The sequence below is a fragment of the Vidua chalybeata genome, chromosome 3 (assembly GCF_026979565.1).
Source record: "Vidua chalybeata isolate OUT-0048 chromosome 3, bVidCha1 merged haplotype, whole genome shotgun sequence".
NCBI classification, from domain to species: domain Eukaryota; kingdom Metazoa; phylum Chordata; class Aves; order Passeriformes; family Viduidae; genus Vidua; species Vidua chalybeata.
In genome coordinates, this window is record NC_071532.1 from 32,382,427 (window position 1) to 32,408,481 (window position 26,055).

The 26,055-nt window shown below is 45.8% G+C and overlaps 2 protein-coding genes across 2 annotated transcripts in view; one reads left to right on the plus strand and one right to left on the minus strand.

The window, feature by feature from the left end:
* EHD3 (EH domain containing 3) overlaps nt 1-15,807 on the minus strand; it is a 29,393-nt gene extending 13,586 nt beyond the window's left edge. Inside the window, exons 1-3 of the mRNA XM_053937990.1 lie at nt 15,303-15,807; nt 9,350-9,526; nt 4,516-4,613 (exon numbers count right to left, since the gene is read on the minus strand). Coding sequence (XP_053793965.1) covers nt 4,516-4,613; nt 9,350-9,526; nt 15,303-15,529 — 502 coding nt within the window. The 5' untranslated portion in view covers nt 15,530-15,807. The remainder of the gene's footprint in view (nt 1-4,515; nt 4,614-9,349; nt 9,527-15,302) is intronic.
* A 389-nt stretch (nt 15,808-16,196) lies between these two features.
* CAPN14 (calpain 14) overlaps nt 16,197-26,055 on the plus strand; it is a 31,918-nt gene continuing 22,059 nt past the window's right edge. The window contains exons 1-3 of the mRNA XM_053937991.1: nt 16,197-16,275; nt 19,769-19,854; nt 23,833-24,187. Coding sequence (XP_053793966.1) covers nt 23,957-24,187 — 231 coding nt within the window. The 5' untranslated portion in view covers nt 16,197-16,275; nt 19,769-19,854; nt 23,833-23,956. The remainder of the gene's footprint in view (nt 16,276-19,768; nt 19,855-23,832; nt 24,188-26,055) is intronic.

Genomic DNA, 26,055 nt, shown 5'->3' on the forward strand with positions numbered 1-26,055 from the left:
AAGATCAGAAGAGAAATGGCTGCCTTCCAGGCAAGAATAATACAGAAGCAGTGAAGGACAGGATGCCCTGGGCCAGGACATCCTGGAAACATTTCCCACAAAGCCTGTAAATGACACCTGTTCATCCTAGGGAGTCTGGCTACCACACCTATGACACTGTGGGTGCCTACCACAAAGTACTGCATGAGTCAGGAGCTCAGTAGGTCAAATCGGTGCAGGCAGCTCCTTGGCTGCACTTTTTACAAGGGCCTGAGAGCAGCAGCAGCTGCTGTGTCAGTGCTGGTGATGTCATTGCATGTCAAAGGGATGTGCACTTCAGCTATGATAGATTGCATCACCCTCAATTGCCTGATAGGTCTAAACCTGCAGCTCTGCTACTGGGAAGCTTCATGGGCTGCTCTGTGGGGGAAGGGGGCTCTTTATGGTCATGCAGTCCTGGAAGAGAGCCAGTGCAGAGCTTTGTTTCCTGGGATTATACAGCATTCCTTGCAGCAAAGCTTGGTAGCCATTTGCAAAGCCCAGCTGCTGGCTGTAGGAGGCCGAGTGCTGCTGCACTAACACCAGCACCCTGTGCTCATGCACACACACTGGCTGTCAAGGGACTGTCAGATCTGTCATCTTTAACAGCAACAAGGCAGTGAATTTAATTCACAGTTGAGTTCAGACAAGTGAAATGCTTCCAAACCTGGACTTGGCCCCTGAATCAATTCTTTAAACCCTGTTCTTTTGCCCTGCTCTTTGAAACATGGATGTAGTAACAGGGACAGCTGCTATTTTGAAATTCAGGCGTATAAGGTGGCTGTCATGGATTGCTAAGCTTTGACAGCGTGGTATTCTGCTAAGCTGACACTGTATAGATTAACTAATGCTCCTGATGTCTAATGGGGAGGGAGATGGACTTGTGATGTTCCCAGTGAGAGGAATTTCCTATTTTTAGAAATGCTGCTGGTTCTCATGGGATGGGAAGGCTGGGAAAGCCTGCCACATCTTTTACATTTTTACTTTCCCTCTCAAATGTATGACAGAATGCTGCTTCACTATCTACTCTCTTCCTTGATATTGCATCCAAGGTACCCCAGTCTGAGGGTCTTAGAACCTACTGCTAGCAATGGGGGTAAGAAAAGCATTCCTGTTCCAAGCAGTTAAGAAACTTCAAAGTCTCTTGGAAAACCTCTGTCAGACTCCCTCCCAAGTGAAATCTGAGCAGGCTGGGAAGGTATAGAAGGAGCAGAAGAATTTTGTTGTGTCAGCATTTTTTAGCCCTGTCTTGTTTTCTGCCTAGACCATGTTACTGCTCTCTCTGCCTCCAAAACCAACTTGCTAATGAGGTCAGCTGGCTTGTAAGCATGGTGGCAAAGGTGTCAGCCTCACCACTTTTTCCTATTCCTCTTCCATGGGAGCTGGGAGGTGACTACTCCCTTTCAAACACCTCGAGATAAGCTCAAGCCAATGCCTGGCAGCAGCCCTTCCTAAACACAGGCACCTCAGCACTCTTTGGACTCTTCCTGTAGACAGAAATTGCTGGAGCTGTCCCAGCCTCAACAAAGCCATATTGACCTAAACCAGATGAAGATCTTGTCCTGTATTTATTGCAAGGTCATCTGACCTGGCCCACATGACCACTTCCAGTCTGTCCCAGATGTAAATGGTGACAAAGCGAGGTCCCACCTACACTGTACTTTTAACTGTTGTGATTAGATCAATTGACAGGTTGTGACAGCTCCCTTGTCTGGCTGGAGACAGAGCAGAGCAAATTCCTGGGATGGCAGGATGATCAGGAGATGGCTGTACTCCATCTGGAGTTGCCTCCTGGCAAAAGGGTCGAATGACCACACACTGTAGTCACAGGGCCAATGTGCCAATTTTCTGCCCTAAGTGCACTTAATTGCACTGGGGGCAGAGAAGCTGTCCAGGAAGAACCTGTTCCACATGCTGAGACAGGCTTCCACTTCTGCAAACATGTACAGCATGCAAAAATGTACAGAATTGGGACTCCCCTTTAGCCTCCTCAGCTGTTTCCAAATGTTTGCAGAGGCATTATTGGCTTGGGTTAAAGTACACCAGTGACTTTTGTAACAGTGCACAGCTGTGCTATAAGCATGTTCTGGCACTGCTGGCATTTATTAGAGTAGCTGCAGAAGTATAGAATTGTTAGGTTAGAAAAAGATCTTTAAGATCATTGAATCCAACTGTAAATCTAGCACTGGCCTCAGCCCATTGATCTGTCCCATCCATTCAGATCCCTCTGCAGAGCCTTCCCACCCTCCAGCACACCATCACTCCAGCCCAGAATAGTGTCATCTTCACACTGGCTGAGGGTGCTCTCACTCCTCTTGTCCAAATCATTGATTAAGATATTAAACATGACTGGCCCCAGTGCTGAGCCCTGGGCAATACCACTTGTGACTGGCTTCCAGCTGGATTTAACTCCTTTCACCACCACTCCTGGCCTGCCCATCCAGCTGGTTTTTCATCCAGGGAAGGGTGCGCCCATCCAAGCCATGAGCAGCCAGTTTCTCCAGGAGAATGTGAGGGAAACAGGGTCATAGGATTTACTAAAGTTTAGGTAGGCAATATGCTCAGCCTTCCCCCATCCAGGAAATGGGTCACCTTGTCACAGCAGGAGATCAGGTTGGTCAAGCAGAACCTGCCTTTCGTAAGCTTGTGTTGCCTGGCCTGATCCATGACGATGATCAGTTCCATGACTGCCAGCCCCAAGGTCAGACTGACAGGCTCTAGAATGGGGCACCAAGACCCACTGGAAAACTGACAGAGAAATTTTTGCAGAAGGAGCAGCAAGAAGTGCCAGTGTATTCTGCAGGAGGGTATTTTTAGTTCTGTAAACAGCTGAAAAGTAGGAAAATGTTGCAATACATGTCAGCATTTGAATTAGTGAGGAGGTTTGGAAAAGGGGCTTGAAATGGGTCCATTTTGACTCACCTATACCTTCCTTTTATTTTTTATTTTTAATAACAAAAATACTTCCTCCTAAGCAAGTTTCTTTCACTGTGATAGTTGTACAGGAGAATTGATTGCTTTCAGTGGCATTTTTTGACTGGAAAATGTCTACACTGCATAATAATTTTTTTTTATCTCCATAACACTTTCTGCTGAGGGGAGGAATGCTTGCACAGCATATTTTTCAACCTTCTCATGAAGGCTGGCACACCTTGGAATTTCTGATCCCCTAGCAGTGCAGAGGTCCATACTGAAAAAAGTTAATGTGAGGATTTTTTTTTGTGAACTGTAGCTGTGCTTTATTGACACTTCTTTGCTAGCTAAGGTTCCTCTGGTGGAAAATCCCAGCAAAACAAACAAGACCTGGCTCTGTGCGAGGTGGCTGCTCAATTAAAACAAAAAAAGAAGTTTCCAAGAAAATTTTCAATGCAAAAGTGTCATAGAACAATCTTATGGGGCAGAACATGGAAATATGGCCTCAGTACTTTGGGGTGGAGGCCTGTGCTGCTGAAACTCAACTGTGCACTGTTAATAGGCAGTGTGCGTGAGAACTGATCTCAAACCTGAATGCTGAGATTACTGCTCTTGGCTTTCTTCCAATGAAATGGTGCATAGCTCCCAGCTTTATCTAAGGAACCTTCCAGAAATGCAAGCTATGCCACCATCACCTTACAGAGCAAGAAGGTGACCACAGAGGTTAGGTTTAAAGTATAAAGATGTTGCCCACTTCAGAGGGTGACTCTGAGAGTGACCTCAGAAGTTCACTAAGAGACTCTATGCTATTCATCAGCTCCAGTTACAAGGGTCTGTAGTGACAGGACAAGGGGGAATGGCTTTAAACAGAAAAAGGGTAGGCTTATATTGGATATTGAGGAGAAATTCTTTACTGTGAGGGTGGTCAGGCAGTGCCACAGCTTGTCCCGAAAAGTTCTGGATGCCCCATCCCTGGTAGTGTTCAAGGCCAAGTTGGATATGGCTTTGAGCAACCTAGTCTAGTGGAAGGTGTCCCTATCTATGGCAGGGGGTTGGAACTAGAGGATCTTTAATGTCCCTTCAAACCCAAATTACTCTAGGATTTTATGATTTAGTGTCCACAGGCTTTCCAGATTCCCTCCTGCAATGAGGAACTTGAGTGCCAATGGTTCTTAAACCCAGTCCAGTCCTGCACTAGATTTAGGAAGCCTGGCCAGTGCAAGAAACCAGGTAGATTACAATGGTGGCCTTGGCTATGGATCATCAGTAAGCCACTGAAAGCAATTGGTTCTGCAAAACAGATAGGTATCACTTGACTCTGATAGAAATCTCTTCAGCAGGGAAATACTGGACTGTGACACAGGTACTGCTGACCTTGTCAGCAGCCTTCCCTGAAAACATCTAAATTCTTGGCAGGAGATTAACCATGACCCTTTGGTCTCTATTTGCAAAGAAATGCTGTAGCTCTGAGAGGCTCCCACCATTGCTTTTATCCACAGCTTGTCTAGTTTGAAGTGGAAATCATATAGACTTCCTTTGGTTTTCATTCCTGTCATTTAGAAGAGAACTGAACTTGGGACTTACCTCTGCTGATTCTCTGCTTTTCTCCAGAAAGGATTCCTGGCGTATCAATGACGCTGATGCTCTCTAATACAGGATTAGGTAGCTGGGCACAGACAAACCTGTGTAGAAAATAAATGTGGTTTAAAAAAATAAAAAATGCAAAACACAAGTCACGATGTGCTGCACATCACAGGCAGCATGGGACATGTCAGATTCTGATCTCTCAAGTCTTCCATTGGAGCTTAGAGCTATTGTTCCTTAAAGAAATGAGAAATAAACTAGAACTAAACACTTTTCTCTGTTTTGCTGCCTCTGGAACATGGGTCTCAATCATGACCTATGACAGACTTTTTATACAGGCTGGCCCCCAAGTTGTGAATTATGAAAATATTTGGGTTTTTGTTTATGTGCTGTTTAGATTTTAACAAGAAGTGGTATTTGTTTTTCTTTGGTTAAGTGTTCCCCTGAAGAGTCCTGAACTCAAGTGAACTGAAATAACTTGCTTAAAAAAAAAAAATCAGCAATTCTGTAGGACTTCTGTTCTCCTTCAAATCTGTCTTAAAAAGACAAGAAGTGTGCCATTATTGCACCATGGAAGTAGTAAAGCATAAGCAGCATGAGATCTCAAGAGCTGGCTCAATCTATCCTCTCGCCTCAAGGCAGGATCAGTCAGGTTATTTGTCTAAAGTGTTCTTCAAATCCCTAACAATGCAGACTCACCAACATTTGCTGTGAGTCTACTCCATTACTTAATAACCTTTACAGTAAATCCTCTTTTTTAATGTCTAATCTAAATTTCCTATGCTATAATGCCCCTCAGTCACAAACACAATTGATGTGGAAAATTATTTCTTTTTCCCCTCTTGTCACAATGCACACTATTGTCACCCTGCTCCCCTCAGTCTTTCCTGTATAGAAATCAATTTGGTGGCTATTTATTTCTTTTTCCTATCTCTTCCACTTCTCTCTAGCTGCCTTTCCAGCTCGTTTCTAAATCCCTGAAGACCCTTGCAGCCTTCCTTTGGGTCCTCTCGAACTGCTTCACATATTTCTTCTTCAGGCATGATGCCAAAAGCTGATGTACTCCAGCCACAGCCCTGCTAGTAGTGAGCACAGTGGATGGATTGCTCCTTATCTCTTAGACTTGACAGTCTGTTTATACATCTCAGTGACAAGTTTGCTTTTTTAACAGCAGTATGGCATTGTTAGCTCACATTCACTTTGTAATTCATGCTTCCCCCTCTGCAGCCCCATTTATGTTCTTTAGCTAGTTATTCCCCATCCTGTATCTATGCAAATCACTGCCTAAGAAGAGTCACTTGTGCTTTGTGGGCTGCAGCTCATCTATTTCAGTTGCTAGTAACAGCAAAGGACACTAAAAGCCTATCTGCTTCCATAGTTCCTGGTAGCATTTCATGGATAGCCTTTTTGGGATGGCATTCCAGGCAGCTCTGAGTGTGTGTGTGTGTACATATGCATATTAATAGTGTGGTGTGACATCCAGGCACAAAAAACATGTTACTGTGGGAGGAGGCAGAACCACAGAGGATGGGGGTGGCACAAGGACCACTCAGTGCAGTCAAGGCAGATGCAGCCCTGCAATGATCTGATGAGTGTCTGGTTCTGCAGAAGCCCCTGCACCTCTGAATTCCTCCAGGCTATGCCACAACCCAATTGTTCTACTCGTGGGACTCCAAGAAGATTCTGTTAAGAGTGAATGCTCATGGGGTTAATGAGTGTCTCCTCCCCTAAGCTGTCAGCTATTTCAGACCACATATTACAGCTTCCCACATCCCCAGCTTGGCAGGTGGCAACAGGGAGCATTTCTTAATGTGTAATACCTCATATCAAAGAGGGGGACTGGCTTGATTATCCTGTTGAGTGCCGGGCACAGCAGCAGAGAACAAAAGGCTCAGGAGGTCATGTTATTCCCTTGTCCTGCCAACCCAGGTTTGCTCTTCATTGTTACAGCCCTGAGTACTCCTTGTAATATTAAATGGGGCAGGGGGATTTTCCACCAGTTTCTCTAGGAAAAGTACTCCACAGGAGATCTCAGATATAAGGTCAGAGGCCAGCATGAGTGAGTGCTGGCTCTGGCTCTTTTGGCAAAGTTAAGGCTGCTGGCCTCCTGTTGTGCCAGCAGAACTGCAGGACCTCAGGGAGCTCGACCTAATTCTGTTTGGGGCCATATGAAGGGAAGAATGCTGTGCCAAACTAGAGTTTCACTACCTCTACAGGCAGAGCATAGGGCTGAAGGAACATGTTATTTACCTCTCCAGCTGTTCAAAACCAGGACTGACTCCACCTTAGCTTCCCAAAACAGACTTTGGGGATGGGGAAATTCTTGCAACCTAGTCAATGTGATATGGAACTTATGGGCGAGATTCCTGAATTTGCTCCAGGCCCTTGGTGCCAAACAAGTCTTCCTGATAACAAAGTGCAACTTCTCATCTCTCTGGAATCTTCCCAGAGGTGGGGGTTGGCCAACAGAGTTGGAGAAAGGAAAACAAACCCTTCTCTCAATGCCTAGGAACAACCTAGGGCAAGAAAAGCAGACAAGAGACAGGATTCTGCAGACCTGCTATCCTCATTTCAGCCCTGGGCAGCCCTATCTCCCAGGTATGGGCAGATGCTCCATCTCCTGGGAATGGAGGGAGGATACAGGCTCCAAGCAGCATAATTTGCTTGTCTCCTAGCCAAATCCTGACTGTACCAGTCTTCCTTTGCTTCCTGGAAAGCAGCAGATCCCAGTCTCTGCTGGAGAATGAGTCCCAGGTAAGGGTGGATGCTCACTCCTGGAGCAGCAGGCTCTGCACCCCACAGGACACAGTGCTGTGGGCTGCCACCTCTCAGCCAAGACCAGCTTGGCCTGTGTGAATGCTACTGCCTCATGCTGCTCTGTTCCCTTCCATTGATGCTTATAGTCAAGTGTTACCTTTAACCATCCCTGGGCAAAGCAGACTTCCCTATCTTATCTCCGCTTAGAGGTGTGGCCCCTGCAGATTAGCTCCCTTCTGCAAATTTCTTGCTCACAGCCTCCTAGCTGAGGTCAGGGCCTAGGCATATATGTAGCAGCAGCAAGGTACGTGCAAGGCAGAGATAGCTCTGCTTGTCCCTAGCCCAGAAGCCAGGCCCACTGGAGAATAAGTGTGGGTGGCTTGATCTGGTCCAGTGGGTGCACCTGGACTTACATCTGCTAAATTTCTGGCCCTCTGAGTCAACTCTTCCGTGTGTTTAATTTCCTAATTAACTGAGCATTGGCATCTGCATTTTCAGCATGTGATGCTCACACAGCTGAGCCAGTCCCCCTTAGCATGTCTTCTCTGTCAGTTTAGAAATCATTACTCCCTCTTTTTTCATGTCAGCAAGAGAAAGATGTCATTAGCTGCTGTGGCTACTCCCTGCATTGCTAGAAGGACTGTACTTATGCTGCTGCTGAACCACTGCTGTGTCCCTCTGCCCAGCTGCCTGCACAGGCTTGACTCTTTCCTCGGGAGAAGGAAGAGTAGAAGAAGCATAACAAGAGCACAGCATGATACAGTGAACTGGGTTAATGCATGCAGAGATCCCTTGCTGTATCAAGAGCAAATTGCATTCAGGACACATCCATCAGGCTAGTTCAGAAGTGTTTGCTTTTTTGCCCCCCATGCCTGGCCTAATGTTCCTTCTCTGCAGTGAACTGTCTGCCAGCTGTGGCTGTTCTTGGCTAACAGCTGAGCTGCTCTGAATTATGTCCTCTTTATCCATGATCTCTGCACTCCAGGCAAGAGGCCTGTTATTCTTTTAGGACAAATGACCGTGCTGCCCTGGCGTGCGGAGTGGGCAATCACCTGACCTAACTGTTGGTCAGGTGCAGGTGTTCTGGGCCCTACGAAACAACTAAAAAAAAACTTCTCAAAGTCTCTCTGGTGAAGGACCACGTTGATGTATTTGAATGATGCTCCTGTGCAGTGATCAGATACTGCTTCCTGTCGCGCTGGTACTGTGAGGTTTTCCGTACAGCAGTGACTCCAGCTAGGTCCCTCTCCTGCCAGCAAGTTTCTCCCCATGCTTCTCTGCAGGCTCTTTCCCTGCCTCGCTGCAGCCTACACCAGCACTCCTGTGGTCAGTGCTGACAGGAGATGCTGCACCCTCTGGACAGTCATTCTCTGAACTTGGGAGATCAGATAGGAGCCAGAGCCCAGCCCAGCTTTCCTGGCTGTTTGGCTGAGCAGCTGCCATGTTTCCAGTGTCTCCCACAGTGTGTTAAGGGAAGGCGTCAATGATGGGTGTAGTCAGTTTGCTGCCTTCTGCAGCACAGTTTGTGCTCATCTAGGATATGGGTGTGCGCTGCAGGCTTCCTGCGAGGCCTAGATCCAAAATCTCCCTATGGTTGGGCTGGGTCTAAGGGATGGAAAGGTTAAATTCCTCATGTCACAGAGCCTCTGACTAAACACCCTGCTACTCTTTTTTACAGGAAACACATTAGAGCAGCCATCAATTTGCACCTGATGTTGTATGTATAAAGCATGGGAATGGAGAGAGCCTGGTTTTGATTACAAATGGAAGAAGCTAGAAATACTGAAGCAGGGGACAACAAATGTAATGAAGATATTTACCTCTAGTCTCCTGTAGGATAAGCTTAAGCTGTGATGTCATTTTTGTTTTGTTTGTTCAAGTAAAATGAAGGTTTGTCACAGTTGAATTTATCAGCCCTTCAGCAACTGACTTATGTGCATCTGGTAGGACTGGACTAGTTTGCATCAGCCATGTGGACGGGAGGAAAAGAAGTGCCTTATCCCTTTGCATTACTTGCTGTGCTGCTCATTAGGTTCTAACTTTACTCTGCAGAACAAGAGAGTTCTCAGGTACTGACCTGTTCAAAAAGGCATTGCCAAAGGCGTTGAGTTTCCTGAACGGTTTTTTGGGATCCACCACCAACGCATTTCCAGGAACGATCCCTTCCACATCTCCTTGCATAACTGCTATAAAGGAGTCAGTTGTAGGCTCTGGTCCAATCCTCATCCCTGGGAAATCCTGCTCCAGCAGGTACCTGTAAGTGAAAAAACAGGGTGTGGGCATGAGACATGAGCTGCTAAGTCCTAAATGAGTTGTACTGAACATTGGAGTGCAATTATGAAGCTCAAGAGCATGGAACCTTCTGAGACTATTTTTAGCACTGTCACTCAATTGTTTGATAAATGTCTTGGTAGCTTTTCTACTTAGGATCTCAACATTGAAAGCTCATTTAAGGTGGATTAAGAAATTAAGATGATTATAGCTGCTGGGAAGAGGTTCTCATTGTGTTGCATCATTTTGTGTACTTCAATCCTCAAGACATTTGGAGCAGACTTAGCATAGCAAAGTAAAAAACAGCAGTTCACCGCAATCACAGAGTTAATCCTACTACACACTACTGTTAAACCACTACAATCCTGAAACCCTACTGGCTCTTGGTGTCAATATCAATTACTTTGCTGCTGCTCATTTCAACAGACTCAAACAACTAATGTGCTTAGCCATCAGTCCAAATCAGTTGCTTGAATGCCAACTTCTCTTGCACTTGACTGAAGTCTCAGTCTCTGTCCTTGTGTGCTTCTGAAATGCAGCCTCAGGCCTGCACTACAAACTACTCAAGCATACTGAGCACTACACACGTGCGTGGGGGAGTATATTCCAAGCTATATATCAAGCTAGATAGCACACTAAGTACAGCATCCCTTACTATTTCCTGAAGGTAGTTTGGTAAATTTTGGGGAAAGATAGTCACCCATGGGGGTTGTAGGGCTTTGAAAAGGACTCTGACAGCATATCCCAACTGACTGTGCCAAATTCAGGATGAGTCAATGGTGTGTGCATGGGACAGTTCCCTTTGGCTCATAAAGGGACCTCCTATACTAGGGTGGATAGATCCCATTTATCGAAACCTTATGAAGGGTTTTCTCAAACTTTCCTATAAAAGTGGATCATTGCTTGAGAAAAGCAGACTGCAGGTAGCGCTGGTGTGTGCCACCTCTCTGGCTGGTGATTACAACACCCCTTCCTGGCAGCCACAGCAGCTCCTCTCTAGCTTGAAGCACCTGAGAACAAGGAGGGGTTACTTCTCTCCCACCAAGGGCTCTGAAAACTATCACCTGAATGTTCTTGGTTCAATTCCCTGGGAAGCTCTTTACACTGCTCAACTACTTGCTAGGTTAGAAGCCACTTGGTCAGACTTTGGAAACTAAGCTTGTGCCTCCTAGATGGCAATTCACTAGTCCCTGATAGACATTGCTGTCAAGCCAGTGGCTTTATATAGATGAGAATTCACTGAATCCATAGAAATAAATCTTTGCATTCACCCCACACAAATACTAGAGAGAAAAGAAATAGGCAGTGTTAACAACTGTCAAATATAGTAAGTGAAGGGCTTTTGAGAAAGGCCCCTTACTCCCGGTGTCAGGTTGCAGCCTTGCTGTAACAACCACTTTTTTTCTTTTTTAGAGGCTTGAAATGCACGGGTAATATGACAACTTTTGAGCAGAAGTAAAAATTAGTTGGGGGGGGGGGAGTTGTTTGTTATTTATAGACAAAGCTTCCCAGGAAAACTAACCAAAAGTCCTGTGTGGAATAGCAACTCCTCCAGACAGACTGTTTGAAAGAATTTTATCACAGCTCCACTCAGCTAATGTTTCAAAGCATTTCTGTGTTTATTTCTTGTATAAGACTTAATAAAACACAAAACGAAAAATCCCAACAAAAGCACAAAAGAAGCAGCTACACACCAATGTTATTGCCTTATGTGCAACAAGTGGTAGGAAACCAGAGAGATGAAGATGTGTACTGCCCACTATCACAGCATTTATTTTAAGTGAGGCCTCTCTGGGAGATTTGGGTGCATTGTGCAGCAGGGTGTCAGCAGCATAAGAATCTCATTGTGCAAAGGACAAATACAAGGATTTTATTGACACTGCCTGATGGGGGGAAGGCACTTCTGCTCAGCAGTGACACAGCCTGCCCTGGCTACCAGAGGCAAGCTAGAAAACACATGCAGTTGTCACACTTGTGGGGATTTCTGGGAGAGAAGAGCAAACAACAGCTGTGGAAAACACCAACCACCAGCAAGCAATTTCCTTTCCCAGTGCTGCATGCCTTAAGCTGAGCTGCTGAACACCTTCAAAGGCCAGGGGGGGTGACTCCCAGCCAGGTTAGGGAAGTCTGCAGAGTATCCTAGGCAGGAGAGGAATAGGTTTTATATGCCCAATCTGCTTTTTAGAGAAATGTCTGGAGTCGGTATGTGGCTGCAAGCATTATGCTGTTTGCCTATTTCAGGCCTGTTCCTGGGAAGGGCCAGGGTAGGAAAGCTGCGTTACTGCCAGCCTCGCTTGGGGTCGCCTTTCCCAGGTGGATTTGGAGATGGGTAAGGAGAGGCCGGGCTCCCTGGGCAGGAGTGCCGCAGGATGTGGGGGAAGGGGCTGCCTGCCCGTGATGAGTCATGCAGGAGCCCTGCAGGATGCCGCTGAGCATGGCAACAGAGGTGATGCTGAGCCGAACGGGAAGAAGGGCAGAGCAAGAGGAAATGGTGACAACTGCCTGATGCAGGCACAGATTAAAGGTTCAGGGCTGCAGAGAGGTGGTCACACCAAAGCTCTGCGTGTAGCCTGTGACAAACTGTGGAGAGGCCAGGACGTATAAATTATTAGCTGTAGGAGGAAGGGGGGGCTGCTACACCAGAAAAGCAAGCTATGTTGACAGTTAGTAGGGCTCTAGTAGGCTTGTTTATTTTATTAGCAGGATGGCTGGACTTGAGCCAGGATTATTTTTAGAAATTACCAAGGAACCTAAGTTAATTAGGAGAGTAATGTTCTGTCCTGTACTCCCACCCTCTTACAGGAAACATAAAAAGCAATAATGTTATAAAGGCAGGCTCCAGTGAGATCCTGCAGTGGCTGTCACATATTCCCAGGGAGAGGTGTTGCCTTGCCCTAACCAGCACTGACTTTCAGCCCCCAACTCTGTGGAAAAGCATCAGCCAAATGTATGCTGAGGAAAGAAATGGGAGTGAGCACAAAGAGATGATACAGCAGGAAGCAGGAATGGAAAAGCTGCATTAGCAATGCTACACCTTTCACATAGCACAGAAAGGCTCAGTTCTGTGTCCCTGCAGGGAGAAGAGGGAACAGCCTGGTTCCACTGAAAACAAGCTACGCTCTGGTCTCGCTTCACTGGCTTGGACCCACACAACTCACCTCCCTCTTCCCTGGCTCAGCCTCTAGGACTGTTTCTCACTGCTGACCTTGACTGCTTTTTTCTGCCATCAGCTCCTGACGAGAGAGCAGCCTAACTGCAAGATGCTGCAGCTTAGGTGCTTCGGAGCCTTGCACTTCTTCCTTGTTCCACCTCAGATCCCCCAAAACAAGCAAAGAGGTTTGGAAGACAGACACTCCTTAGGTAGGTGACTAAGGGTCATATTTTTTTTTTCTTCCGGTAAGGTGTCCTGGGATCCAGGTAAACCAGGACTGAGTTCATTCCATATGACTGCTTAGTGGCATTAAGTCATCTCCCTAAATTGTATGGCAGTACAAGCAGTATGCAATTTAAGAGTGGAATTGATACATAAGGATAACCCTAATTATTCCCCATCCTGACAAGATTGTGGACAGAATGTCCAGAGGCTGTTTCTTGCTTCACCCTACTGCTAAGACATAATGGTTGTCAACCCTCCCACTTCTTCCCCCCACCCCCTCTAACTCCTCCCTGCTCTCAGCTTTAGCTCCCACTTGCCTTCCCACAATAACTAATGGATGCTAATCTGGTGCTTATCCCAGCTCTTTAATGAGCAGTGCCTGCAAGCTCAGGATGGAAGCTTGTCACGAGCAACACGAGGTTTTCTGGCCTTTGTCTGGGAACACACTGGAGTAACAGACTCTCACACTTCTCCTACTGTTAAGAGACCCTGGGGCTCTACTGAAGTTCTCAACTCTCACCTTCTTAGACACTATTTTAAACAGAAGACTTTTCCTTTCTGGAAGGCTCATTTGGCGCCCCAGTGAAACAGAAGCTGACGAAGCTCCTGGTCACTTTTGCTTGACCATCATCTCTGTAGGCTCATCCCAGCCATGTGCCCGGAGAAAACTGGGAGAAGAGGACATGAGGACGAGTGAAAAGCAGCTGTCAGAGGCTCAGATCCACTTGCTGGTAGCAAAAAGGTTGTTGCTGCCATCCCACATGAGCAAAGACTCAATCTTCTTTTGCCTGGAACATGCTCTAGGCACCCAAACTTCCTGCAAAAGGAGCTGTGGCTTACAGAAGGAGGACTTCCCTGAACAGAGAGGAGCAAAGGCAGGAAGTCTCTGCTAACAGCATGCAGGTGAGACTGCAGGGAAACACTGACGCTGACAATCCAGAGGAAAGAATTAGGAGGAGATGCTTTAGTTAGACAGCCTTATCAGGAATTCGGCAATTCCTTGTGTTCAGGCTCTGAGTGTCTGTAACCCAGAGGACAGAAAAAGCTTTCCAAACAGGTTTGGTACTAAGTCACAGAACAAAGATCTGAGGTGGAATCAGGCATTTCTGCTATCCTCTCTATTCTTCAGAGGAGTAACTCCCTTTGCAAACATGTGCAAAATGCTTTTTTGGGTCTTTTGCACCCCTTCACCATCCACCTGACCTGCCTTTTAACTCTCAAACTTTGTTTGCCAGGTACATGCCAAGGTAGCAGAAATGCATTCTGTTCTTGGCTCCTGACCAGGAAATTTAGCAGCAGGAATATTACAGCACATAAAAAAAAAAAAAAAAAGCCCCTGCATTTCTCAAGGTCATTCCTTTAAGAGGTACAGTCAATTTGATTCACCTCTCTCTACTCTCTGCAGTTCCCTCCTTCACCAAGAAATACTGGTAGAACAAAGGGCTGGCTGCCTGTGGCTCGCGTCCAGATTTACACTGGGGTAATTCCACAGATTTCAACACAGCCACACCAGAAACAGGCTGGAATTTAACGCTTAGCTTATGAATCACATAGGAAACACGGACAGCGCAGCTTCAGCTATGATCCCAAGGGAAAGGCTGCTGCAAGTTGAACTAGCAGCATGGCTGAACAGAGATCCCTGCAACGAAGTCCAGCGGAAAAGTTTAACCCTCTCTGCGACAGTTTCACATCATCGAAATGAAAGAGCTGCTGGCAGCTGCTCTTTCTTTACAGTTCGAAAGGAACTTGCTGCTCCCAGCACCTCGCCTGAGCAGGACACAGTTAAAACAGGGCTCTCCTTCTGGAGCCCTGAAGAGGGGCAGGTCTCCCTGCACACATGCTTCTCTAAGTGGGTTCTGAGTGTTGTCTCTGGGCCAATGCAGAAAGAGACAGACACACACAAGCGTGTAAAAGTGACGACTGCAAACCGAAGCACCCCCTTTAAAGCTGCCTCACCACTCAAAAGCTACAGCAAATTGAAAAGAATCGCCATTACAAGGGTCAACCCGGGCAGTGCAGGCACGGAATGACCCGCGCGAGGCTTCCCAAAGCCTTTGTACTTTGAACGGCCGGGAGGGCCCCAGTGACTCACATCTCCACACTCCTGCCCTGCCTGCACTCCTCAGCCCTGCCCTGGGCTACTTTTTGCCACGTCGGTGTTTCATGGGACATCTTACACCACCCTGTGTTTGCGAAAGGATGCTCTGCGTTTGAGTGGAGGTGACTTTTCAATGAAAAGCTGTTGAGAGGATGCGAAGGGGATAACAGAAAGGGCATCAAACGATAGCACAGGTACCAGAGACACGTTCTGCCCCACCTCAGTGCCCGGTCGTCGAGGGTGCAGGCATGCCTGGGAGGGGGGCAGCAGGCAGCGGGATTTTACCTGATGAAGGTGGTCTTCCCAGTGGAGTACTGCCCCACGAGGAGCACCATGGGCTTGTTGTCGAAGTCGGCATCCTCCAGGGCGGGCGAGTGGAACTCGTGGAACTTGTAGTGTTCTTCCAGCGGCAGCAGCTTGGTCTTGTAAAGCTTCTTCAGGCCGTCGCTGACCGTTTGGAACACCTCCGGGTCCTTCCGCCGACGGTCGTCGGTGCCCAGCCAGCTGAACATCTTGTGGCCTCCTGACGCCAGCTCCGCGACGACCACCAGGGCTGGGCTGGCTGCGAGCGCGGGCTAGCCGCGCATTCCCCTCAGGCCGGGCGGGCCTCGCTCCGCTCCGGCGCCCACCCGCAAGGGCCGTCCGCCCTCACGCCACTTGCGCCGGCGATTTCAGCCCGAAAGCGGTCCCCGTGGGAGGCTGAAGGAGCGGTTCGTCCGCGCAGCCCCGGCCAAGCGGCACCGGCGGGCGCCGCCTCCCTTCACGCCGCCGGCTCCCGGCGTGGGCATGGCGCGGAGGCCCGGCCCTCCAGGAAAGGGGCGGGCGCCGGAAGCTGGCCGTTCCTGGCAGGGGCCGCCCGTTCTCCCCGGCGGGTGAAGCCGCGCCGGGCGCCGCCATGTTGGACAGCGGGGAGTGGCCGGGTCCCGCCGCGCCCCCTGGGGGCCGTTGAAGGGAGTTTCAGCCCGGCCGCCATTTTATTTCCTTTTTCGCCTCGAAACAGACCTTAAATAGACTTTATTTCCTTTTCTCTTCGAAATAGACCTTAAATGAACGGTTCACTGAAATGAACCGTGCGAGTGCAAATCTGAGAGGGAGCCGGCTGCTCCTGAGCACTGCCAGCCTCATCTGGGTCTCCAACCTATCACAGAATGGGTCAGGTTGGAAGAGACCACAGTGGTGGTCCAACTTCCCTGCTCAAGCAGGGTCATCCCAGAGCGCATGGCACAAGATTGCGATCAGATGGTTATGGAATACTCCGGTGAGGGACACTCTGCAGCCTTTTTGGGTAGTATGTTTCATGTGTGGTCATCAGCACAATAAAGGAAGTTCTTCCTCATGCTCAGGTAGAATTTCCTGTGCATCAGTTTCTGCCCATTGCCTCTTGTCCTATTGCTTGGTACCGCTAAGAAGAGCCTGACTCCATCCCCTTGTCAGCCCTACTTTAAATATTTACACACCTTGATGAGGTGTGCTCAGTTGTCTCTTGGACTATTGTTTCCCCAGCCCAGTGATTGGGCTGCACTGCTGCCCCTCACTTCATGGGGCTCACAGCTCTGGTTGTGCCTGGAGGAATTCTTCATCTAAGCAGATGAGATGGGCAAATCATCTACTGTCCCAAATTCTTTATTCCTGTAGCAATGAGGGATGACAGGACCGCTGCATAGGTTTTCTAGGAGTAGCCTGAGGATCTGCATGTCCTTAGGGCTGGCCATCAGCTCTGCTGCCAGGCTCTCCTCATCTCCACTGTACAGCTGGGTTAAAGCAGGATTTTTTTTTTTTCCCTAAAATATCTCCTAAAGGCATTTTCACTTCAGTCTATCCCATGGGTCCAAAAAATGTGGCAAGAGGCACTTTTGGAAGCAGTCCTGCCGTGTGGCAGTTCCTGCCCTTTCCCAGCCATTTACAGCTGGGAGGAGCCCACACCTTGCATAAGCAGAGTAAGCAGAGGCAACTCTGCATTAAAACTGTTTCCCCCCACCCCCCACATCCCCCACAGGAGGGGGGACATATGGAGGCTGTGTGGTCCTGTGTGCCTGAACAATGATCCAGGTCCATTTCTATGCTTTCTACTGCAGGAGAAGACACTTTGCTTGTTCCCATTGTGTGATCCTAGGCACTCATACGCTCTCTGTCATGACCTGACCCAGGTGGTGCAAGCAATGACTCCAGGGACCAGTTTTCTTTTTCTGGAAGAACATAGCAGGCTGACTGTATTTTCTGAAGATCAGACTTTTCTGCTTTCCTGCCAATGCCTAGAGCTGAAAGTGGAACTGATGTTTTGAAACCTCCTTAAGACCAATTTCCCTCATTTCTTTAGTTTTATAAATAGAGCCTTTTGGCTTTAAGAATTTGATGACTCCTTTCCAGTGAAAACTCCTGAAAATGAAAGGCCCCATAGAATCCAACATGTTTTGGCAAGAATTACTCATTTTGTAGGAAAAAAACTCGCTTTCATCTTCTAGATAGTTCTGCCATTTAAGGGCTGTGCTCCTCTGATGGCGCTCTGGCATTTCTACAGCTATATATGGAGTCTCTTTGGTGCTTGCTTGTATTATCCTCAGAGCTGAGTAAAGGCCAGACCAGGAAGCCTTTGATTGTAAATCTCCCCAGGCCACCTTGGTGCCCTTCCTGAATGCAGCAAATGGGGAGCAAAGCAAGTTTTCTTTTGTGCTGACTGTCACAGGTATGGCAGAAGCCCAATTGTTCCCCATTTACAAGGTGAGGATATTAATCATTAAACTTCACAAGTCATAAATATGTATATCGGATAGCTAAATGGCCAAAAAAAAAAGAGAAAAATTCTTTACCTTGGCTGAAGAGAGTCCCTTTCCTGTGGATTCACTATCTCCGGGGCAGATCACAATGAAATTTGACAGTCTTTATAGACTTTCTGTAGGTATCTCACAAACATTACACATTTTTGTTTATTTTTCAGTCTGTTTTCTTAGCCATTTGAGACTGACTTCCTCAACAACTATCTTTACCTTGAGGTGTAGAGCTTGCCAAAAACAAAGGGAAGTAAAATTAGGAAAGGAAATTTACAGTGTAATTAGGTTTTTCTTTCTGCCAGAATCAAACTGAAAGTTTTAATCTCTTTCTATTCTTTATTCATTTTAATTTCTTAAACAGAGGTGTTTTAATGGATGGTTTTCTATTGGATAGATTGGTCTTATGGTGCAATCTTTATTAAGTGGAGGGTTTTTTTAGTAATTTACATTTTTAAACTATAGAAGCTCTCTCTTGACTGCCCTCCACAGAAGCCACTCTACTGCAGTGTTCAGAACATATCTCTGTCTGATATTGGTGGGGATCTGCTACAGTTCTCTACTACAGAATTTGTCTTTATCATTAAGATATGATGGATTTAACTTTTAGTTCTGTAATTTCTCAGTTGTGTCCCTGCTTTTGGTAACAGGGCTTGCAGTCAGTTAGCTGGATGCTTACCTTGACCAGGAGAGAGGGGCTTGCTGGAAAAACTTCACTTCCTCTTTGATGAAAGTCAGTGAGGCTGAACTAAGTCATGTAGTATTTGCATACAAAATGAAACCCGGGATTTTGGGGGCAAAATACAATGTTGTAAAACTGAAACTTGTGAAATGGTGACAAATGTGTTTGCTTATCTGCAGCCTTAGGTTGGACAGGTTTGCTTCCTACAAAAGATCATCTGAGGATGGGGATATTGAAGTCACAGAATCTGAAAAGATGTGGTGACTCAGACGGTTTCAAGAAGCTTGTGGGAGCAGTGTAGTTCAGTAAAATTAACTTCCTGCCAGTGCAGTTACTGCCACTGTTTGCCCATTACCAAGTGTGAAACCTGAGGAGACGGTGTCAAAAGTTCAGGTGCTGATGGGTTCAACAGGGAATAACCAGGGTTGTGGGAAAGGAAACAAGGGAGAGGAAGGAGCAGCAGCCCCCTAGAATGAAACCAAATATACTAATTTGATAACTAAGGGAAGGAGAGTTTCCTCTGGTTCAGCTGGATCAAAATTCACAACTGCCTGCTGGTGCCATATGGCCTGTGTGGAGACATAAAATTGTCTCCAGCATAGTCTGTTCCTTTCTTCGCTCATTGCTTTGCCTTTGCAACTCAGAATGCTCCTGCCTTCCTCTCCTGTCCTCACTGCTCCTTCATATTCCTCTGAAATATTTCCCATTACCTTTCTCCTACCATTTTTTGGGTGTCTTGCTACACACACACATGCACATATACATAGTGTTTTTCCCTACCCTCCCTATACTGCTCTTAGCCCCTCATTGCCTGAGGTGGAACGAGGTGCTGGTACCCAGAAGTGCCCCCAAAAATGGGGAATGTGGGGCTGGATAATGTACATCCAATAAGTGGGAAGCATTCTTGCTTCCAGAGAGCTTCCTCCTTAGATCTGTTTGACAAAGAAAGCTGCTTGTATTGCACTCAGGGGACCTGACTGATGGGATGTCTGTAATAGTGCTGGAAAGAAAAATCCTCTGAGCCTTTCGCCATCCTTGCAATGCAGAAGCTTGGTCTATAACACTTGAATGATTTTGTCCATCTCTGCCGTAGGACATACACCTCCATCAAACTTACATAAATGTTCTTTGTAGAAATTGGTACGATTAAATGATTGACAAAGTGTCATGTCCCCGTCTGTTCTGAGAAAAGATGGGGGCTTTGAGATTATTTCCTCTCTGAACTTTTTCTTACCGAAAAGCAGAAATCCTGTTAAAATGTATTAAGACACAGTTGAACATATCTTCCTGTTTTACCTTGCCAGTGATTTATGGAGAGACGTGGATTTTTGTGCTTTGAATAATCAAGTGACAAACTAAACAAGGAAACTGCTGTCCACTGAAGCAATGGGTGAGTCAAAAGGTAGCCTGCATGATGGGCTCACCTGTTGTTTCATGTCTTACATGGAATATTTTGCATTGAGATCTCCAGAATTTTCTGTCATTGCTCAATATGTTTTTTTTCCCCACCTCCTGCTTCTACCACAGTGTTTGATAGGTTAGGACAGGCTCTTGGGGTTATGTATGCAAAGCATATATATACATGCACATAAATACACACATAGGGAAAGATGACAAATATACTATTTATGAGCAGCAGGCATCATTGCCAGTTATCCTTTGCTGTGAGAACACACCTGGAGAAGGTAGGACATCAAATGCCAAGTGCTATGTAGAGGGATTTGGTGGTGGCATTTAGCAGTTATCTCTGGCTAGCACAGAATTAGGATTTTCCAGGGATTTGAAGGGAGTGTAACTCTGTCACCCTGTTAAGATGAAGCTGTCCTCTGGGATCAGATGGGGGTATTAGTTACACAACGCAGAAGCTGCTGCTGTGCTGTTCTTTGGAGGTGTTGAAGGGAAAGGCAAAAAGTTTGTATCAGCAAACGTGGGAAGGATGGGTGTGATGTAAAGCAGCTAGATGAGCCACATCAGCTGTCCTGCATGTCACAGCTCCAACGCTTCTGCCTGCCAAGTGGTTGGCAACACAGGCTGGTGTTTTAGCTACCCCAGATTTTATGCACCCTTGTTCTCCCACTTTTGCTGTTTGGAGTTGGTTTGGCTGATACTCTATCTCTTAAGTATTCTGCAGAGATGAGAAATTTCATCTGTCATTAGAGGGAGTTCTGGGTAGTCAGAATATCTAATGACTGGGATGCTTACAAATAGGATGTTGTAAACTTAAGTGCTAAAGCACAGATCTTGAGTAAATAGGATTTTCATATTTCCACTGATTTTGACGTAGCTAGGACAATTTCCATAGCAAAGGACAGGTATTTTAAAATCTTGTCCAGAGTCTTTAAAAGTGAATCTTTGGTCAGAGAGGTTCTGAAAGCCATCCAGGCATTTTTGATACAGACTTTTTGTTAAGATCAATGGCAGCAGGTTTGCTGCTTGCCCTTGAAAATCTCAGCACCAGAAGGTGCTCATCAAGTTTTGGGCCAATAATCTAAGCACAGGAAATGCAGGGGAAGGTCATCCACCTGCCTCTATATTCATTCATTTAGTGAGAAAACATAGTTCATTGCTTCTTTTCAGGATATTTCTGTTTGCTTTAAAAGCCCACAGGAAGACCAGGAGTCAGCCTTGAGGATTTTTTTCTGAAATACAGCTCTCTGTTTAATCAAAGACTAGAGGTTGTACCTGCAAATGATGTTTTTATACTGTTTTGTTTAGAGACTAATAAAGATTAACAAGGCTTAATATACTCACACTATCATTTTGACTAATGACTACTAATTTCTGTAGCTAATGTTCTGCTGTATTACATGAATGGTTGTAAAAAATGGCCCTGCATCGTTTGTTCTGCTCACCCTAAAATTTATTATTTTGCATGCAAACATTTACAACTCTGTTCTACACAATCAGGAGCAGCTCCTCAGCCCAGATTTGGATTGTCTTTGTTAAATCAGAAGAGCTGAGCTCTGTCATCCCCAGGTTTAGCCCTCAAATTGCCCACTGTCCAAATGTTGCCTGAGGTAAATCCTCTTGTAGAGTGAATAAGAGGCTCTCAGAGAATGAATTCATGGTCCAGTTACTCTTACAAAAAGTGAAGGATTTTCTATGGATTCTTCAGCTTCTCATTTCAAGACTTAGGGATGAGGCATTTAAGATCTTGAGATAGCTCAGGGGAGATCATAGGATGCTAATTCAGTGGAAGGACTTAGATCAGATGGTAAATATGCTAACTAGGGGAATGTGCAAAGAATAGAGATCAAATCCATTTAACCTACTGCCTCATGGCTTCCCTCTAAAGCTTTTAACCTCTGTCTGCTACACTTGGCTGCTTTCCCTTAGAAATTTTAATTGCTGGAAGAGACATGCTCACACTCTGCTCCACCTGTGCAGGAGGACTGATTCAGTCTGGCTCAGTACCACAGTTGAGTGGAGTACAGGAATTTACAGCTGTACCTGGTGTCTGCTCATAAACAGGGCTGTGGCCAGGCAGAAAGTTAAACACAAGGTGGAACACCTGCTGTCTGAGAAGTGACTGCTCATGACACATAAAACGCTTCATTGCATCTTTTGTTTGAAAATTTCCAGGTAATTTGGAAAAGAGTTCAAAACAACACACAGTCAGGTTCATCTGGGAGGTTTTCAAAACATACAAAGTAGCATCATTGACTCGACATGCTCTGTTACAGTCAGGGTCGCTGGTTGAATTTCTTGAAAATAAGACTACATGTTCATGTGCTTTAAACCTTCATTTTTGAAAGCATTGGTTTTTTCATACTATCTTTGGGTTTCAAGACCTGTATATCAAACTCAATTCTTTTTTCAAATAAATTCTAGAGTGAAGTGAGAACTGGTGAAAAGTTAAAATAGTTTTAACTTAATAGGCACTGTGAATACTCTGCACTTCCAAAACCCAAGTCTCGAATATTTGTTCTTCACTGTAGCTCAAAGTGTGCCAATTGCTCTCCACTTCTTTTCCTGGGGAGCAGCAGAATGAGAAATTTTTCTTCATACATGTTTTGTCTCCGTATGTAAAGTGCAGCTGGTCTCCAGGCTGTTTTCTTCCTTTGTTTTCTCTTAAATACGTCTCTGTCTGTTGCTCATGTAATTGCAGTCGTGAAGGCCAATGGCTGTAAAAAGGGAGGGTTTGGGGGGAGAGACAGCATTTTTCATCTAGAGAAAAAGTAAGCAAGTTGTCAGGCACTTAAATTCTTTTTCAGCTCTGAAATGTCTACAGTACAACAGAAAATTGAATTTTCATTTCCAGCGTTATCTTTTGAAGATTTTCTCTTGGTTGCCCTTGAGGGTCAAGCTTTGTGGATCACTTGTAGAGTGGGTTTATAACAAATGAGGGCTCTGTGTGGTTGAACAGTACAATGTGTGGTTGTTTGTTTTCTCACAGGGACTGCTGCTGACCTTCAGCTTTGATGGGAGTAACAATCAACTGGTGCCTAACTGAGACCAGCATCCTTGGGTGCCTGGGGCAGGGATTTTGAGTCCCAAAGAGCTTCCTCTGTGGGGCAGCCTTCCAAATACTGTATCATTATGGCATGCGAACCATTTCTTTAGCTTTGCATCCTGGTTAGTTTTTTCACGGTACTAACTGACTGTACTAACCTTTTTAGCACCGATGGAAGTGATTTCCCTACTGAGATTTTAGTCATGATTTCTCCCAGCAAGGGGTGGTGCTAATCTTTTACATTGCTGCTAATATTAAAAAAAGGCCTAAGACATCACTCTCTGGTGTTTTTAATGAGGGGATGAGAAACATCTGTCTTGAATGTTACAAGGAAAAAAATACTTCAGCATGCAATTTCATGTGTGAATCTGTGGTATTCAGCAAGATGGAATGTGAACTCCTGGGGAACATCATATCATTCTCCAAAATGAGGCAAAAAGGGCAAAATAACTATCATAGGAGTGAGAGTCGTGGCTTTCTAAAACCTAATGTGTTCCATTTTTCTGTTAGTCTTTGTTTTATCTTGTTTTTTTTTTTTTCTTTTTTTTGGGGGGGGGTGAGGGGAAGGGAAATAACTTCATGCTAGAATGTGATTGAATATAGACTGTCATTCATGTTTGCAACATGTTATGAAAATATCCTGGAGAACCTAAAATAGTGCAGAGAGAGACATAGACTAGCCATGTGTGTGGATTCAGAGCTCTGGTAAAAGTCAGTGGGGTCACTCGTCTTGATTTCACTCAGATCTACAGTGATATTAAAGCCTTGAAAATGCAGTGGTAAGTGCTCAGTTAGAATTGGGTGAGCCCCCACTTCTCCTGGGAATGCCACTGTTCCTACCCACCCCTGCTGACTAAGAAGAAATTTTTAAAAGCCAGGATTAAATTTACTTTTTATACTTATTTTAACTGTCAGGAATTCTTCTGAAAAGACAGCTCATCCAAGAGAACCAAGATTTTCCAGCAGAACTGTGCAGTGTGAGATCCCTCCAGAATCCTCAGTGGAAAAAAATTATCCTGGTGTTACTGGAGACATCAGCATGCCTTTTCTGCTGTGCTTGAAAAAAAAGAAGTCACCTGTGCCTTTAGGCAGGAGTATCTTTCAAAAACACACCGCTCCCATCCAGCAGAACTACCAGGCTTTGCTGGAGTCATGCTTGAAGAACAAATGCTTGTTCACAGACGACACCTTCCCTGCTCACATCAGCTCTATTGGAACAGGAGCGCTACTAAAGAAACTGCCCCGAAATGTACAGTGGAAGAGGCCACACGTAAGTGACTTTCAGTGAGTACTGCATGTAAGAGGATGATTACAGATGATAGCCAGCAAATAGTTTTAGCATTGAACAGAACTACTCTTAGACTTTAATTTAGGTGTACTTTAATGTCTCTGGGGATTACATTTATTGCATCAGGTGCCATTTTGGAAGCTGGGGTACATGGAGTCTCATAATTGCCTTTGAAGCATTTGTTGCCCAAAATCATAACCAGCCTTGTTCCGTTTATATTCAGTAACACTTGGAGCAGGCAGGGAGAGGAGGCAAAGGGAGCAGGGAGAGTTGGTTTCCTTGGAGCTCACAGCTACAGTGATCTCACTGTGATTCTCTGGTGACAGATGAGATCCTTTTCCCCAGAGTTCAAGATCATGACCTTTTAGAAGATTTCTGAGTTTCCAGACAATTCTTAGCCATGACCCCTCTCTCCCATGGACCTCATACTGTTATGATGCTGGAGGCTGCTGCTTTCCCAGACAGGGCAGGTGTCTTATCCTCTTATTGGGCTGTTTTTTTTTTTCCCTGCTTAACTGTTTAGTCTACTGTACTTGGAATAATCTTTCCCCAGCTCTCAAGGCTGAGCTTCTATCACAACCAGTGACTGAGCATCAGTCTGTGAGTTGGCTTTAGTTTTGGGACCTTTGTTTTTTACTTGTGTTCACATTTCCAAGGCCTTTGCTGGCATTCCAGGCTTAAACTGAAACATCAGAACAAGAGACACCCAGGTGCAAGGGCTGGTCACAGAGCATGTTCTCCTAACAAAAGGGTAGATAACAAGTGTGGGAGGCCAGGACAGGGTCCTGGCACAGTTAGATAAGGCCTGTTACTAGCAATGCCAGTTCTGCTATTACTGAGCCACTGAGCAGAGTATTGACAATCAGATCCTCCTGAAAGCAACGTACAGAATTATATGAGAATTTCAGAATTCCTTTATCTGTAGGGAATTCTGCCAGGTAATACCAGATAGCATCTCCCAGCTAAGTTATTTTCTAGCTGTCACATTTTGTGAGATTTAAACAATTTCTCTGAAGGATTAGGTTTCTGCAAAAAAAAAAAAAACAAAAAGGGTCAGCATGAGTCCTGGCCTCTGCAAAGCCCTTCAAGTGTCTCTCTGTCCCTCAGATATTGGAATGGACTTGAAACCTTCTCTGTCTCTCAGTGGCCTATTCTGCTGCTCTGCTATGATTGTTGGGGTGTCCTGTGTAGGTCCAGGAGTTGGACTTTATGATCCTGATGGGTCCCTTCCAACTCAGCATATTCTGTGATTCTATGATTCTAAAAAAGCCTTGTGAAGAAGGCTGCTGTTTGCTCTGGATGCCAAACTTTCTGAGCAAAGACTCTCTGAGAATGGATGCTGTGCATCCTTCAGTCCCTGTGCTGCAGAGGAGATGCTGAGGTTCTGCCATTCAGCCTGCAGGCTTGTAGCTTGCTGCATCTATGAGTGATGGCCTGCAAACTGAACACCCAAACTCACCAAGGGCAGGACTTGGTGTCTAATTACTGTGATTGCCTTCTGAGGGAAGCTGTTTCTTTGCTACTGCCTGCAGGGGAAGCCAACAGTGTGAAACTTAGCTTGAGCAATTTCTGGGTCATTCGAGTAAAATATAGTTTTGACACTTAGGTTATTAATTTAACCCCAGAGGCACTTGTGAAGGGAAAAAAATCACCACATTATTTCTCTCTGTTCAATTATTCACAGACCTATTCTTGTCACAGCAACAGGAATTCTGTAGCAGCCATCAGTCTGTAGCTCTATTGTCAGTCAAGCTGTGGAGATGTCAGCCAGGTTGGGTGACAGTTTATGCTCTGCCCTCATAACCTCTTTTGGCTGGCACTTGTGTGGCAGAGCGGGACTGGCAGGTTTG